Source organism: Lepus europaeus, chromosome 12 (assembly GCF_033115175.1).
Source record: "Lepus europaeus isolate LE1 chromosome 12, mLepTim1.pri, whole genome shotgun sequence".
NCBI lineage: Eukaryota > Metazoa > Chordata > Mammalia > Lagomorpha > Leporidae > Lepus > Lepus europaeus.
The window spans coordinates 23,832,269-23,849,810 of record NC_084838.1 but is presented as its reverse complement, the minus strand read 5'-3'; the positions used below and the strand labels follow the sequence as shown (position 1 = coordinate 23,849,810).

General features: G+C 49.8%; 1 protein-coding gene and 1 long non-coding RNA gene across 2 annotated transcripts; one reads left to right on the top strand and one right to left on the bottom strand.

Moving 5' to 3' along the window:
* Nucleotides 1–2,113: 2,113 nt before the first annotated feature.
* On the bottom strand, nt 2,114–6,098 carry C12H9orf152 (chromosome 12 C9orf152 homolog). The gene is made up of 2 exons (XM_062207775.1): nt 5,875–6,098; nt 2,114–3,918 (listed from the first exon to the last, which is right to left on the bottom strand). Exons 1-2 carry the CDS (start codon nt 6,065–6,067, stop codon nt 3,392–3,394), a joined length of 720 nt encoding a protein of 239 aa, XP_062063759.1. The 5' UTR covers nt 6,068–6,098; the 3' UTR covers nt 2,114–3,391.
* LOC133771639 (uncharacterized) lies at nt 6,017–16,785 on the top strand. Its single transcript, XR_009867599.1, has 3 exons — nt 6,017–6,104; nt 7,015–7,309; nt 14,868–16,785. It is a non-coding gene; the product is annotated as an uncharacterized LOC133771639 (long non-coding RNA).
* Nucleotides 16,786–17,542: the final 757 nt, after the last annotated feature.

Below are 17,542 nucleotides of genomic sequence, written 5' to 3'. Positions count from 1 at the left end.
CTGGCCCCCATCTACATGTGCCAGTCAGAAGTGCCGCTCAGCCTTGCTTTCATTTCTTCTCTCCTTCCAGGCACGTGGGATGATTGTACTTCTTCATGCCTCGACCATTGGACTTGTTTTAGACAATGAATTGTGAGCAAAGGTGATGTAAGAGCCAGCTCATGGTGAAACTGCACTTTCTTTTCCTGTGACACAGATTGGGGAAACCAGTATTGATGTATATAGTGCCGTAAGTCAGAGGATAAAATTGAAAAACCTGATTTGCTGATAATACTGCATATCAAGGACAGCTGCCCTAGAAATGTACCCTACACTGCAGTGGACTTCCATTCCTGGAAAAGAGACTTCTGGTGGCCAGCATTGTGGTGCAGCAGGTAAAGCTGCCCCTTGCAATGCAGACATCACACATCCCAGCACCAGTGCGAGTCCTGGCTGCTCCACTTCCCATCCAGCTCCCTGCTAATGCATCAGTGAAGACTTGGTACTTAGGCTCCTACCACCCATGTTGGAGACCCAGAAGGAGTTCCAGGCTCGAGGCTTCGGTGAACCAGTGAGTGGATGACTTCTTATAAAAAGTTAATTTTCCCATGGGGTCGGCACTGTGGTGTAGTGGGTAAAGCCGTCGCCTGCAGTGCCGGCATCCCATATGGGCACCAGTTCAAGTCCTGGAGGCTCCACTTCCGATCCAATTCTCTGCTATGGCCTGGGAAAGCAGAAGATGGCCCAAGTCCTTGGGTCCCTGCACCCACGTGGGAAACCTGGAAGAAGCTCCTGGCTCCTGGCTTCGGATCGGTGCAGCTCTGGCCATTGCGGCCAATTGGGGAGTGAACCAGCGGGTGGAAGACCTCTTTCTCTGTCTCTCCCCTCTCCTTCTCTCTGTGTAACTCTGACTTTCAAATAATTAAATAAATATTTTTTAAAAAAGAGATAAAAGACGTAGGAGAAGCCATTGGCTCTGAAGACGAGGAGGTAGTTGGTGATCTTCAGGCTTTGGGGCAGAGGCTGCTTGCAGCAGGTGGACGCATGGGTGGGAGTGGATGGGGATGCAATGAACTTTAGTAAACAATAATTTCTGCCTCTGGCTAGGAGTGCCGGGAACTTTCACACATGCTGTTTCCAATCCTTTCCAAAGTGAGTGGAGTTGTCCCTTTGTATCCACAGAGGATTGGATGAAGGACCCCCAACACTCAAATCTGGTGATGCTCAAGACCCTTACACAGAACATTGTAGGATGTGCATATAACCCGCATAACCCTTCCGTGTCCTTTCAAACCTCTCTAGATGGCTTGTAATTCCCAAAATAATGTCAATGCTATATATATATATATATATATATATATATATATATATATATATATAGCTGCTACACTGTTTTGTTTGAGGGATAGTGACAAGAAAAAGTCACATGTTCAGTACAGATGCATTTTTTCCCCCTTCTGATAGTTTCAATCTGCAATTGGTTGACCTAAGGATCTGGAACCCATGGGTACAGAGGATTGACTTTGAAACTGAAGCTGGGATATTAAGTAACTTGGTCCACATCACATACTCAGAATGGCTGGATTAAAACCCAGGTGTGGACAGGCGTTTGGCACAGCAGAAAACACACTGCTTGGGATGATAGCACCTTGTAATCAAAGTACCTGGTTTGAGTCCTGGCTCTGTTTCTAATCCAGTGTGCACCCTGGGAGATGGCAGATGAAGACTCAAGTACTTGAGTCCCTGCCGCCCATGTGGGAGACCCAAACTGATGAGTTCCAGGCTCCCGGCTTCAGCCTGGCCCTTCGTCAGCTGTTGCAGGCATTTGGGGAGTAAATCAATGCATGGAAGACTTGTGTCTGTCTGTCTGTCTGTCTGTCTGTCTCTGTCACTCTGCCTTTCAAATAAAATGAAAATAAATAACTAAAAATTTAAACAAACACCTAAAACCCAGGTGTACTGGCTCCACAGCCCATGCAGTCTCCATCACCTGGTATGCAGGACCTAGGTCTCCTGCATATGCCACAGAGCTGCAGGAGCCTTTGGAACAAGGAAGAAAAAAAGATGACAAAGACCATACGAAGAGGGATTACTTATAGGAAGCACCTTTAAAACAAAAGCAAAGGACAAAGTATTTTCAGAAACTGTCCTTGATTTTCAATGTAGATAAAAACAACTGAAACATTAATTATTCATGACAGGAATCACAATCAATCTGCAGATTGAATTGAGCGGTCCAGGTGCAGGCGCATACACATTGTTCACAGATAACAAACATTCCTAGTTAACATCTCTGGATATGGGTGGGTAAGACTGAACCGCCATGTGACGAAAAGGAAGATGTGGTTGAAACTTTACAGAAAGAGAAACAGATACGCATAAAAAGGCTTGCGCGTGTTTCAATATCACTGCTGAAGTTAAACATTAGAAAGGAAAGATACACTTTCTTCCTCATCACCCAAAGAACATCTGCTTCACTTAGTCTTAGGTTAAAACATATGTCTTTGATCCCAGGCAGGGTCTGAGTGATACGAATCAAGCCGAACGGGGGCAAGTCTGTGGGGAACACGTATTTTCCAAGCAGGAGTATTTCTCTGTGTTTTTTAGTCTCTTATCATTATATAGCTTCAATGACTGGCAGTTTACAATAAGAAGTGAATTTGCAGAAAGAGAGCAAGAGAAGAAAGGTGGAAGGAAGGAAGGAAGGGAGGGAGGGAGAGAGGAAAAGAGAGAGGGAGACAGGAGGGAGGGAGAAAACATCTATGATGAGGCTGGGGTCTGCAGCCTTGGTGACAGGTGACAGCCAGCCTTGCCTGAAGATGCCTTCAACACAAAATGGTAGGTGGCAAGGATCTGACCCTCCTTCTCCAGGGTGACCACATTTTAGGAGGCTCTAGATGAAACGACGTGGTCACGACCAATGTAGTGACTACTGAGTGAAGTATCCTCCGGGCATCGTGACCAGAAAAAGCTGTGAATTCTGAGCTCAACGTCTCCAGCATATGTGACAAATCAGAAGACACTGAAAATAAGATTGCCTGTGTCCCTGGGCATCACTGAGGCACCCCACAGGTTAGGTTCCCTGCTTGGCGTTTGAAGATTCTCCAGGCCTAGAGACAAAGCAGATGTGCTGTTGGCCTCCCCAAGGTGTGGGCATCCAGGGCTCCATGGCAAAGGCTTTGTTTGAGGCAGAATTGGTCTGCACTGGCCAGGCAGCACCCTTTCATTGTAAACGGTGAGCAATCTGACGTTGGCAATCTCTCTCCTCTAAGATAAGGCCATGTTCCCACACGTTCATTTCTCAGAATTCCTATACTTTCAGTAGACCAGTAGACTGTTTCTTGCTCAGAGCTAGAACCTCCATGGTTCTGTGATGATCACAAGGCTGGGACATCTGGCTGAGTAGAGAGCTTCAGACTGGGCCATACAAGCCCAGGTTCCGGGCAGCTTGGGAGATCCTGGGAGTTTTCCTCTGTGGAAATGGATAATGAGCTGCTTTGCCAGACCTGTGTGAGTTCCCTATGGAAGGAAGACACTGAATGCTGGTTTTTGAGCTGCAACCCGCTGCCTTAGTTTGGGTACTGCCCACCTGACATTGACATTGGGCTCCCTCTGGAGTCTGGGTTCCTTGCTGACTCATCTGACTGTCTTCAAGCAAGCATGGGTCTCCGTCTGGAGGGAGCCTTCGGTGAGACTCCAGCAGCTGGCCTCTGGGTTTTACTTGATGATCGGTTTCCTGGTACGAGGTTTGGACCAAGCGATGCAGCTCCAGGTGCGTGTGCCATGCAGACCCCGGGGCCTGATGATGGCCTCTGGCCGCCTCGTCTGGCATCCCCTCTACCTCAGCATCTCCCTCTTCCAGAGACACTGAGCTCCTTCTCTCCTTGTTAATCCAAACAGCACTGGTCATGGATTCAGCAGGAGTAGGCGTGTTCCCTCCTGAGAAGAGAAGGCACAGGCAGAGTCATCCCCAGGAGGTACATGAGCAGCTCTCATTTAGAGGGTCTCTAAGCTTTCAAGCTGAAAGGAGGTCATGCTCCAAATGCCCAAGGAGGGGTACTCAGTGTTACTGCCTGTGTTTATACATACATGGGAACACACATGATCTCACTAGCACACGCTCACACACACATGTGCATGCTTCCCCCAACATGCACACAAATTACATATAATTATTCATTCATTGAACAAATGTTTATTGAACACTTAACATATTCCAGGCCTAATTTACTCTAGGTATCAAGAATACAGCAGTGAACATGGAGATAAAACCCTGCATGGATGTGTCCTAGTAGGGTAGGAAGATGATAACAAAATGAATATGTTTTAAGAACATTGCGGCTGGTAACCAATGCTATGGAAAAATTCAAATATAATGGACAGTCACAAACTGGAGCGAGGGAGTGAACTCTGGGAGGAAGTAGGAAACTTGAGGGCTGAGGAATGGCAAGGAACAAGGGTGCATGCACACTCCCACACATGCAAGGATTCACATGCACTCACCAGTAGGAAAGGGTACTCTTTACATATGGGGCTTTGTGTCCTGGGATTCTGATAAAGAGATTACCAACTGAAGCACAGTAGTAAAGAGCTGTATTCCCTTCCCTCCCCTGCCCTGCCCTTCCCTCCCCTCTTCTCCCTTTCCCTTCCCTTCCCTCTCCTCCTCCTCCTCCTCCTCCTCCTCCTTCTTCTCTCTCTTCCTCCCCTCCCTCCTTCCCTCCATTTTTCCCTCCCTCCCTCCCTCCCTCCCTCCCTCCCTCTCAGAAAGAGAAACTCCTACCCACTGGTTTATTCCCCAAATGCTCACAATGACCAGGTCTGGGTCAGGCCAGGAACTCAATCTGGGATTCCCACAGTCATAGGGACCCAATCACTGAGCCGTGGCCACTGCTTCCCAGGAAGCAGGAGTCAGGAGCTGAGGCTGGGACTCCAAGCCTGGCACTCCCATGGGGCGTGCGGGGTTGGGGGTGGGTGGGAGGGTGGTCCTGAATCTGAGGCTAAATGCCTGCCCCGTGAACTGTGTCTTAAGATGGGTCCTTGTTGAGAACTGGCCATTACCCTTCTACTCCAAAGACACTGTTCTCCGAAGACACTTGCAGCAGCTTCTCTGAACTGACTTCAGCTCCCATGGATCCAGCAGTTGGCAATGGCTGGAGCAATGATGGGCTCCTTCAGCTCAGAGGCGCCACTTTCCTTTCCGAAAGGCAGCACAGCTGCTACGTGGGACAGCAAGGGCCCTCTGGCTCCCAGTACCCTCCCATGCTGGCCTGCAAAGGACAGACCATGAAGAGTCCACGGCACTGTACCAGTAACAGCCGAAAGAACTCAGCTTTGACCTTCCCGGAGATCTCCCTCCTCCCTCCACCTGCTCCTCTCCGCTGGAGTATAAGGGGGTGGAATTCGACAACCACTTTACTTCCTGAGCCTGTGCACCTAACTTGCTCCTGGTAGGACGTCTTCATTGTCTCTCCCGACAGGGAAGAGGTTTCTCTGCTGTCTGAGGCTAGAGGAGCCTGGGTGGGTGGGTGGGGCTCAGGGATGCCTGCGCCCTGTAGCGGGCTCCCTGGCGGTTGGGAATGCCGCTAGTCTTCTGCCCCCAGAGCCAGTCTCTCAGGTCAACCCAGCCAGGAGGCAGAGCTCCCATCCCCCCACATGGCCCAGCAACGAAGCCAAGCTTGGCTCACCGGGCTGACCAGTCTAGCAAGATCAGAGACAGGGGCCAGGAACGACCTTGGGACGGACTGGATCGAGCAGTTTTGATCCCGAGTTCCCTGCAGCGCTGCTCTTCCCGCCCCTCCTCCACCCCTCCCCCGCCAGGGGGGCTGGCAGAGCCCTGGCCCTGCCCTCCCTGCAGCTCAGCCAGGTCCCCTCCCCCGGCACCCTGCCCGGTCCTACCTATTGGGAGCACCATGAGGTGGGCCTGGGTCCTCTGCAGCCTCCGCAAGCCTTCGTACTGGGCCCGCAGCACCTGGGCGTTGAGAGGGGGCCCTTGCCCCTGTGCCGGAGTCCCGGAGCCCTGAGCCATGAAGCGAGGCTCCGGCTGCCCAAACTGGGGCAGGGCAGGGCACGGGCAGGACAACCCCTTCATCCGGATCGGATCCGGGAGAAAAGCAAACACCGGTGGGGTGAGGCTGGGGTGGGGGAGGGGAAGGGGGCAAGAGTGGGAGGAGGGGGGTGGAGAGGAGGTGCCGGGCAAAGGGAAGCAAGAAGGAGGGAGCGGGAAGGTGAGGGGGTGGAAGAATGTGGAGGGGAGGGGCAGGTGGGGAGAGGGAGAAATTATGGGGAGGAGGGGAGGGGGTAAGAGGAAGGCTGGGAGGAAGGAAGTGGGGCAGCAGAGGGGAAAGGAATCGTAGAAGAAGTGACTGCAAGGGGGGATTCTTTGTGGGGTGAGAGGAGAAAGTGAGGAAGATGGGGCGGAGGAGCAGGTGGGGGAAGGGGCTGGGGTGGGAGGTTGAGGGGTGAAGGGTGGAAAGAGGATAGAGAATAAGGCAAGCACAGCTGCTCAGAGTGCTTCTGGGAGCCCCAGGAGGGGGTCTTATTCCAAGTCCTTCATTGCTTGAGCCTCACGTTTAGAATCCGATTCCAAGAGCTATGGCGAAGTCCCCTATTTCCTGGAGCTGGGGCTGAGCCATGCCAAACACCCGCCCAGCAAGCGGCCAGCCTGCCAGCTGGGTTTACAGCTGTCCAAAGGAACTCTCTTGGCAGCCCCACGAAGCTGGTGCCCCCAACACACACGCCAGGCAGAAGCCCGGTGTGAAAGTCCGCTGTGGGGACAGAGGCCAGGGGAGCCCTGGGCTGCAGCCAGCCCCGCCCCTTTGGCATTTGAGGCAGCCTCTGTGGTCTCAGGGTTTTCCAACAAGCAGCAAAGTGGTGTTCATGTCACCCACAGCCAGGCACGCCCTCACCCTCTGCTCGCCACCCCACCATCTACAGCCCCCCAGATCCCAGACCCTCCCTTATGTTGGCTTTGACCTGCCCTTGCTCCACTTGCCCAGCTGAGTTCCTTTCTGCTTTCTCCTAACGCGGTGCTCACAGATTACCCAGCATGCTTAGAGACAAAAGAAGCAGTAGAAGCCGAACTCTGGAGATGTGCAGCCGGCGGGATCTGGTCACTGGCTGCGAGGATTAGGAGACAGAGCGTGCATCTTCATGGTGTAGCCTGTTGGTCTGCTGGGCTGACACAACCACAGGCATAAACCATGACTGTTACTGTCTCAGTTCTGGAGGCTACAGTCATCCAAGGTCAAGGTGTCCGCGGGGCTGGCTCCCTCTGGGGACAGCGAGAAAGAATCTGTTCCATGCCTCTCCCCTTCCTTCTGGGGGTTCACAGGTATGCTGTGCTGTTCCTTGGCCTGATCTTTGCCTCCATTTTCATGCTGTGTTCTCTCTTGTGTGTGTGCTTTTCTATCTTTCTATTTTATTAGGACACTGGTCACCTTGGATTAGGGCCCAACCTAATGACCTCATCTGCTTCTGATTATATCTGCAATGACTGTTTCCACAGAAGGCGACATTGTGAGACTGGACTTAGGATTTCCATGTATAGATTGGGGGGGCACTTTAATTCATAGTTCTGTTCATTAGTTCTGTTCTTAGAGTAGGGCATAGGGGAGGAGCCGGCTGGGGGAGAGAGAAAAGGGAAGATTTGTTTGAGATGCTGCATTCCGAGGTCATCAGAAGGGAGTTCGAAGCTGGGTAGAGAGATAGGAGCTGGAAATGGAGGTGTCATTATTTGTGAATATGATACAGTTCATCACAGGAAAAATTTTCTCATCAGGCAGCCAGGAATACCTAGGGTTATGAGGTGAGCCAAAATAGCTCTTTTTAAAGTCTCTCCATGATCTCACTCAAGTCCATGTTTGTTTATTTATTTTAATGTAATTGAAGGTCAGAGAGAGAGAGAGAGAGAGAGAGAGAGATCTTTCGTTCTTCCATCCACTGGTTCACTCTTCAACAGCTGGGCTGGGCCAGGCTGAAACCTGGAACTCAGTGTGGGTCTCCCACATGGGTGGCAGGGACCCAAGCACTTGGGCCCAGCATCCTTAGGAAGCTGAATTGGAAGCAGAGAAGCCAGGACTTGAACTGGCACTTCAGTATGGGATGCGGGAATTCAAAGTGGCCCCTTAACCTGCTGCACCCTAACCTCTGCCTCCCAATCTGTGTTTACTGGGCAGTAGAGGACCTCCTGTGTGTCCTCCTAGTTTGCTCTTTCTCCTGCCCTGGGTTCACCTTCTTTCTCCTGGCCCCTGGGCTATCATTCTCTTCTAATTGTTGGAGTAGGGAATGAATGGTCCTTAGCATTTATCCGGGCTATGACATTAACGAAAATAGTCACTGTCTTCCCTACCTCATCTGGGCCTCTCCCTGTTATCCTGGCTTGAGTTGCATAGGGTTCCCATCACGGGTTATGGAGGAGACAATGCCCACTGTGCTCCATAGAAATGGAAGGCTTCAGCTCATACAGGTCAGCTGAACACTTGGAAAAATTGGGTGATAGCTTCAGTTATGCAGAATGTTTTGAGAGGCCGCACTCTGGGAATGATCAGTATTTAAGGGGCAGACAGAAGTAGGAAGGCAGTGGTGCAACTTGGAAAAGCATGGTCACAACAGGAAAAGAAACAGCCCAGGGCAGCATCTCACATGCCACCAAAAGGGAAGTGTGACCAAAATGGGGGTGGGGAACAGAACCTCTGATCGCTTGCATCTGATTGATGTACTCAGGAGACTCACTATTGATCTCGCTAAGTGCTTCAATGCCTCCCCTGAATGCTCTGATTCCATGAGCCTGGGATCCCAGAGACTGATATAGCTCTAAAGCTCTTCACTGCTCTGATGAGCCACCTGCCCTGGTTTCTGGGTCACTGGGGCTCTGGTTAAGAGAGAAGTGGTAGGAGCTTGTCAGACTTCTTCATAGCATTTTGTCAGGTCTGTAGCACGAGCCCAAGGCAAGAGGGCCCCCTGCATGCTGGGCTCAATTTCTACTACATTCGCTGTCAGCCTTCATCTTCTGGTGTTGCCTGTTTTTGTCTCTTTCTGTGTGTGCATCTTTGTGGATATTTCAGTAAGAAGTAGGTAGAGGTTACTTACTGAGTAAGTGTTCCTTTATGACTTGTGATGATAGGAATAAGACTGTAGGGGGAAAATGGCATCTGGGTCCCATCCTATGGAATCTTTAGAAATAATTAATGAGATAACTGAGTGGCTCAGAGTTCAAGACCCCAAAGTGAGGATGAGGTGCCCTGCTTACATAATTATTCCCAGTTTCTATGTGAATGGAAACTCTATGGAACCTGATAGGCAATGTCTGTGGTCAGGAGAGGAATCAGTCATTAAAGGAGCCGCCATTGCTATAGCTCTTATTGGAGCTTGCACTAGACCGGGAGGACCCGGGGCCATTGTGTGCAAGGGACCCGGTTCTGTGGGGAGACTTGGGTGGTGACAGCTGCCACTCATCCCTGGGGCACTATTTCAGAGGCAATAGCTCAGACTGGAGGTGCTGCGATGGGAGTGCCAGCCCTTGCTGGGTGGAGACTAGGAGCCTTGAAGAAGGAAGCCTTTAGGTGAGCCCCTTTGAGAGCCCAGGGCCGGGTAGACACCATGCATGGGACAGGAGTGGATCCCGTCCTCGTGAAAGACATCAGCTTGAGATGTTGGCCATCGGAGAGTCCAGGAACACTTAGGTTGCCCTGCTCTTTAGCTTTTCCTCTCCTCTCTGATGCTCTTAGTCTGAGACGTTCCCACACCTACACCCCAGCAAGGTGGCCGTAGGGAAACCCCAAGGGCCCGATGACGAGTTAAGGGAATTCTCCCGTCACCTCCTGCTTCCAGAGAGCAGGGTGCCTCCTGCTCAGAGTGGACTGTGCCCTGGGGAATGCGCAGTGTTCACAGAGGGCTGGGTGTAAAGGGGAGGGACTCACAAAAGGCCCCAGGGCAACACACCCGAAATTCAAAGTTCTCAGCTGTGCCGAATGAGAAAGTTTCCCCTCTGAAACATGAGGTCACCCACACCCAGGAAAACAATGGGTCCATTCACGGAGCCCAGACAGTGATGGGGCAGGTCTGTGCTAATCAGTCGGGATTCCGCTGCTTTTTATCACTCTAACACCATCTGTGAGAAAGTTTAACTACACGAAGAGAAAGGTTTTATTTAGTGCACTGTTCTGGAGCTTTAAGTCCAAGGCTGGGTGGCTTGGGTTTGGTGATCTAGTGAGGTTGGTGGACGGCACTGGCAGAGTATATGTGCAGGAAGGACCCCGTGGCGAGCTAGGAAGCAGGGACCTGTTGGGCCCAAGCTCAGGTTTTTATAACATCCCTCTGGGGAGTGCTACCTTCTGACAGCACACCCTCAATGTCCTAAGCCATAGGTGCTGTGGTGTGGTGGGTAAAGCCACTGCCTGCAGTGCCAGCATCCCATATAGGCTTCAGTTCCAGTCCCGGCTGCTCCACTATCAATCCAGCTCCTTGTTAATGTGCCTGGGAAAGCAGAAGAAGGCCCAAGCACCTGGACCCCTGCACTCATGTGGGAGACTCAGATGAAGCTCCTGGCTCCTGGGTGAAATTCCTGGTTCCTGGCTTCCATCTGGCCCAGCCCTGGCTGTTGCAGTCATCTGGGGAGTGAACCAGCAGATGGAAGATCTCTTTCTCTCTGCCTCTCTGTAACTCTGTCTTTCAAATAATAAATAAATCTTTTTTTTTTAAAGTCCTAAGCTCCCCATTCCCCCATATCCTCCATCTCTAATCACCATGACTGGATTTTTTCCCCTTCTTCCTACCACTGGTTTATGATGCTGGGGCTTAATATTCTACATGAGTTTGGGAGCCAATGGTACTGAAACCATTCTATGTACATAATCAACTGTCTTTATTGCGGTAAAAGATGCATAACATAACTCCACCATCTTAACCATTTTTAAGTGGCATTGAGTCCGTTCACATGCTATGTGACAATCACCATTGTCCATTCCCAAACAGAAATTCTGTCCCCATTAACTAATAACTGCCATTCCTCTATGACTTTGCCTATTTTAGGTACCTCGTATCAGTGGAGTCATACAATAGTTATCTCTTGGGTCTGACTTATTTCATTTAGTATAATGTTTTCAAGATACATCTATGTTGTAATACATATCAGAACATTTTTTCTTTTTTAAGGCGGAATAATATTCCACGGTGTATCTATACCACCTTTTGCTCATTCATTCATCTGTTGATGAACACTCGGGTTGTTCCCAACTTTTGGATGCCAAGAATAATGATGCTATGAACACTGGTGTGCAAGTGTTTGTTCAAGTCCCTGTTTTCAATTCTTTTGGAATTTCTGGATCGCACTGTAATTCAATGTAATTCAGTGTTCAGGAGAACCTGAACAAAACCAAATTTAACATCCCATGAGAACACCAGGGAGGAGCAACATTACTGCCCTTTCTCCTTCACTTTTTACACCCAATCCATAGCCAGGCCCTGGAAACTCTGGCTCTGAAAGGTATCTCAAACCCTAGCACCTGACCCCATCTCCACCACCATCACCCTAGTCTAAGTTGCCATCATCTCTTTTCCCAAGATCACAGCCTTTTAACTGGTTCCCTGGTTCTACTTTTTTTTTTTTTAAAGATTCATTTATTTATTTGAAAGTCAGAGAAGAGAGGCAGAGAGAGAAAGAGGGAGAGAGAGGTCTTCCATCCAATGGTTCACTCCCTAGAGCTGCACCAATCCGAAGCCAGGAGCCAGGAGTTTCCTCCAGCTCTCCCACATAGGTGCAGGGGCCCAAGGACTTGGGCCATCTTCTACTGCCTTCCCAGGCCATAGCATAGAGCTGGATAGAAGAGGAGCAGCCGAGACTAGAACCGGCGCCCATATGGGATGCCAGCACTTCAGGCCAGGACGTTAACCAGCTGAGCCACAGTGCCGGGCACTCCTGTTTCTACTCTCGACTTCCCTGCTCCTTTCTGCTCACAGTAGCCAGCGTCCTCCTGAAGGCAACTGGGCAGCAAATTGGGCTTTGTGGCTTCCCCTGATTAAAGTCTTCAATGTGGGGCACACATGTGGCTTAGCAGTAAAACTGATTGGGACACCCACATCTCACATAGGAGTGCCTGGTGGCCGGCGCCGTGGCTTAACAGGCTAATCCTCTGCCTTGCAGCGCCGGTACACCAGATTCTAGTCCCGGTTGGGGCGCCGGATTCTATCCCGGTTGCCCCTCTTCCAGGCCAGCTCTCTGCTATGGCCCGGGAAGGCAGTGGAGGATGGCCCAAGTGCTTGGGTCCTGCACCCGCATGGGAGACCAGGAGAAGCACCTGGCTCCTGGCTTCGGATCAGCGCAATGAGCCGGCCGCAGCAGCCATTGGAGGGTGAACCAACAGCAAAGGAAGACCTTTCTCTCTGTCTCTCTCTCTCTCACTGTCCACTCTGCCTGTCAAAAAAAAAAAAAAAAAAAAAAAAAAAGTAGTGCCTGGGTTCCAGTCCTGGGTCTGCTGCCGGTTTCAGCTCCCTGCGAATGTGCATCCTGGGAAGCAGCAGGCAATGGCCCCAGTTCTTGGGTTCCTGATACACACATGGGAAGGTTACATTGTGTTCAGGCTCCCTCTTTGAGCCTGGCTCAGCCCCCGCTGTTGCAGACACCTGAGGAGTGGACCAGCAGATGGGCGATGCCTTTCTCGTCCTTTTTCCTTCTGTCGCTCTGCCTTTAAATACAAACAGAACACAACAAAACAAATACCTTCAGTGGCTTCCCAATGCACTCAAAGGAGCATTCAAAGTCCTCACATCACCTATGAGTTTGTGCTTGTCCTGATCTGCCTCAGTGTCGGGGTCACCCCCTGTGTCGGGGTCCTCTTCTTCCCCTGTCTTTCTGTATTCTAGACAAGATTTCTCGCAGCAGGCTACAGCCAGGCCCAGGGGTGTAGACCCTGGGCCAGGTGCCTGCAGTCAGATAGCTCCTGCATTGACTCCAGTGGCCCACACAAAGAGTGCCATTTTCTCAGTGCCACGATGGGAGCAAACAGTGCCATGATGTGAACAAAAGGAGAAAGCTCTCTTACCAGCGCATCCTTCTCTCATTGTCTTGAATGTCCCTGATGTCTTTTCCTGTTCAGACCATTGGTGTGTGCTTTCCCTATCTTCCAGAACACTCCTTTACCCACTCTCACCTCCAGCCCGCCATTGCATCCCCACTCTGCGGCACTCACAGTTGTCCTCGATAACTTGTGCCACCCTCAGTTCTCAGCTGAAAAAAGCATATAAGGTACCAGTAAAGAGCAGGGGCTCTGGAGCAGGCGGCCATGTGGGTTGGCATTTTACCTTTGCAACTCTTATACTTTGTATCTTTGGCCCACTTGCTTCACTGTGTTTGCAGAGAAATTGCCAAAGAGAGTGGGCCAGCCTGAACTGAGCAAAGCAGCAAAGTAGATTTCTTTTCTTTTTTTTTTGACAGGCAGAGTGGACAGTGAGAGAGAGACAGAGAGAAAGGTCTTCCTCTTGCCGTTGGTTCACCCTCCAATGGCCGCCGCGGCCGGCGCGCTGCGGCCGGCGCACCGCACTGATCTGAAGGCAGGAGCCAGGTGCTTCTCCTGGTCTCCCATGGGGTGCAGGGTCCAAGCACTTGGGCCATCCTCCACTGCCTTCCCAGGCCATAGCAGAGAGCTGGCCTGGAAGAGGGGCAACCGGGACAGAATCCGGCACCCCGACAGGGACTAGAACCTGGTGTGCCGGCACCGCTAGGCGGAGGATTAGCCCTTTGAGCCACAGCGCCGGCTAAGTAGATTTCATCAAGTACTGTCTGCCAGGTGCCAGGCACTGAGACAATATTGCTCACGTGTTGCCCCATGTAATCCTCACGTTATTATCTTCACCCTGCTTTCCAGATGGTGAACTTGAACTTCAGCAAGGATAAGTGGCTTAGCCTAAAGCAAGACATTGAGAAACTTCTCATCTCCCTAGCAGTCACATAAAGAGTAATATACTGGAAGACCATTTGCCAGAGAGCAATGAATTCCTGGCCTCTCACTATTTTTTTTAAAGATTTATTTATTTATTTGAAAGGCAGAGTTACAGACAGGTAGAGGCAGAGAGAGAGAGAGAGAGAGAGAGAGGTCTTCCATCTGCTGTTTCACTTCCCAGATGGCTGCAATGGCCAGAGCTGAGCTGATCTGAAGTCAGGAGCAAGGAGCTTCCTCTGGGTCTCCCACGTGGGTGCAGGGGCTTAAGGACTTGGAACTTCTTCTTCTTCTTCTTCTTTTTTTTTTTTTTTTTTGACAGGCAGAGTGGACAGTGAGAGAGAGAGAGACAGAGAGAAAGGTCTTCCTTTGCCGTTGGTTCACCCTCCAATGGCCGCCCTGGCCAGTGCGCTGCGGCCGGCTCACCGCGCCAATCCGAAGGCAGGAGCCAGGTGCTTCTCCTGGTCTCCCATGGGTGCAGGGCCCAAGCACTTGAGCCATCCTCCACTGCACTCCCGGGCCACAGCAGAGAGCTGGCCTGGAAGAGGGGCAACCGGGACAGAATCCGGCGCCCCGACCGGGACTAGAACCCGGTGTGCCAGCGCCGCAGGCGGAGGATTAGCCTATTGAGCCACGGCGCCAGCCGGACCATCTTCTACTGCTTTCCCAGACCATAGCAGAGAGCTGGATTGGAAGTGGAGCAGCCATATGGGGTGCTGGCACTGCATGTGGAGGCTTTACCCGTTATGCCCCAGCACTGGCCCCCTGGTTTCCACTATTGATCAAGATCCAGCTGTAGCTGATAAATCCCAGCTTGGCCAATTTCAAAAGAAAGATATTTCATGTGAATAGGTCAGTGCTGATAAAATAGTTAGAAAAGCAGAAAGCACATGAGCCCTGCAGACCACTCTGCCTCTCCCCTTGCATGGCGTGACCGTTACCTTCCATCCCACGTAGCATTTTGCAGCTCAGCTTGTGACTTTCGAATCAAGATGGAGCCTCTCTCCCTGTCTTGAACTGCGGTTGCTGGAACAGCATCACTTGACCAATAGAGCAAGGTGGAAATGATGCTGTGCCCACTTCTGATGTGGCCCTGGACTGTGGCTTTCCCTGCCTCATTGGAAGGTTTGCTTGTGGGAGGTGCCTGCTCTGAGTCTAGACACCAGGCTGTGCACAGCCCAAGCAACACAGAGTGGCTATACGGAGCTGTTTCCATCAGCAGCCTCGGGAGAACTTCAGCCAACAGTCAGCATCAACTGCAGCATCAGCTGTCCCTTGTACACCCATCCCACTCCAGCTTTTGGGTAACTACATCTCAGCCAGCATCTGAACATAACTTCATGACAGATCCCCAAGGGAGCAAGCACAGGCCACAAGAAGCAGTAAGACATTGTCGTTTCAAGCCATTAAGTTCGGAGATGGCCTATCACAGAGCAATAGCTAACTGGAACTTTCCTGACTAGGGATGTGCTATGGCTGGTGCTGAAACTACTGAACAGGAAAACCACCTGCTAAAGTAAGGAACTCCCGGGACAACTGGTCCCCAAACTGGGGACCCCTGCTCTGCGATGAACCACACACAAAATGGATGTCTACATTTGCCTCTCTGCTCCCCCTCCAAAAAAAAAAAAAAAAAAAGACTCGTGAAAATGCCTATGATTGGTCAACTGGATCATCTATGAGATCCTAGCTACAAGGAAGTCTGGGAAATGTAGTTTCTTTAAAAAGCTGTCCAGTCTGTAAGATAAAAGTATATTGAAATGGATATTGAATAAAGCGGTCCTCAGCCATCTGTTCTAATTCCTCAATGACCAAGCAATCTCAAGACACAAGAAAATGTTTTAAAAATATATTCTGCATGATTCAAACTCTTCATCCAAAACATGTGTTGCATTCATTACTCTGTACATCACACTCAATTATTTTACTATTTAATTGTGTATTTCTCTGTTCTGAGAGTTCTTTGATCTTTATTATGTTTTTTAGCAACTACAAAAAACAGTTGAAGCAAGCATGATAACCCTTTGGTGATTGGTTACTTCTTTATTTTTAGAGAGATCATTTTTTTAAAAAAAAATTTATTTATGTTAAAGTCAGAGTTAGAGAAAGGCAAAGGCAGAGAAAGAGAGGTTTTCCATCCGCTGGTTCACTCCCCAAATGGCCACAACGGCCAGAGCTGCACTGATCCAAAGCCAGGAGCTTCTTCCAGGTCTTTCATGCAGGTGCAGGGACCCAAGGACTTAGACCATCTTTTACTGCCTTCCCAGAACATGGCAGAGAGCAGTATTGGAAGAGGAGCAGCTGAGACCTGAATCGGCACCCCTATAGGATGCTGGCACTGCAGGCGGCAGCTTTACCCACTACACCACAGCGCCAGCATCCACTGATTACATTTTAACTAAAAGGATACCGATGTCTTTGTAGGTTGGACTCATTGTACACAAAAAATAGAATAGTCTGCAGTTTTAGAATATGGATAAAATTTTCTTTTATAAATTCAGTGTATGTTAAGGGGTTTGTTATTAAGGTAAAAACTCACCTAAAATTCACCATTTTAACTATGTTAAAGTAAACGATTCAGTGGCATTTCGTACATTCACTGTGTGGTACAAATGCCACTCTCATATCTGAAACATTTTCATCACCACAAACAGAAACCCTGTATCCATGAAGAGGCCCCTTTCGCCTCCCCTCTGACCCCAGCCCCTGGCAATCATTAATTTGCTTTCTGTCATGACCTACTCTGGATATTTCATATAAATGGAACTATACAGCATGTGACCATTCGTGTGTCTTCTTTTCCATAGCATAACACAGTCAAGGTTCACCTGTGTACACGTATCAGTACTGCCTTCCTTTTTACAGTGGAACGATATTCCACAGTATGGCTATATCTCCTTTTCTTTATAAACCCATCCACTGATGGACATTTGGCTTGTTTCCACCTTTTGGCTGTTGGGAATAGTGTTACTATGAATTGTCGTTGCTAGGTTTTCGTTGGGATACTTGCTCTCAGTTCTTTGGTTTACATACTACAGAGTGGACCAGCGGGGTCATCTGCCTGCTGTGTGTCATTGCCATTACCAAATTGGCTGAAATGTGTTGCATTTGATGGCATTAAAGGATGTTTGCTTTGTGTGCATTGGCTTTTCTGTTGACATGTCAAGAGCCCTGCCCTGTAGCAGGCAGGCTTCTGTTGGTGTGCTTGTTTAGGGAGGGGATTATAACTTTTCATCACAAAAAGACAAAATAGCTCCCTGACTACAAACAAGATTTTCAGAGGAACTGACAAATTTGGACTTCTTTGTCCTTCTCCCCAAACCCTGTTATTTCAAATGAATTTAAAATCAATAGGCAACAAGTTCTTCCAAATTTAGCTGTGTCCTATCAGAATCCATGCCTGTGCAACTACTGCTTTGTATAATAATCATATAAAACCCAGAAGTGATATTTAGAGGTCATATAGTGGTCATATATCTGGAGTTGGCAGCCAGAATACCTGGGTTTGAATTCTGGCTATCCCACCTTCTATTTGTGATATCTTGGGCAGTCTTCTTACTCTCTCTGCACCTCAGTTTCTTCATCTGTAAGATGGGCTAATACTAGTACCTCTGTAAGGATGCAAAGTGCTT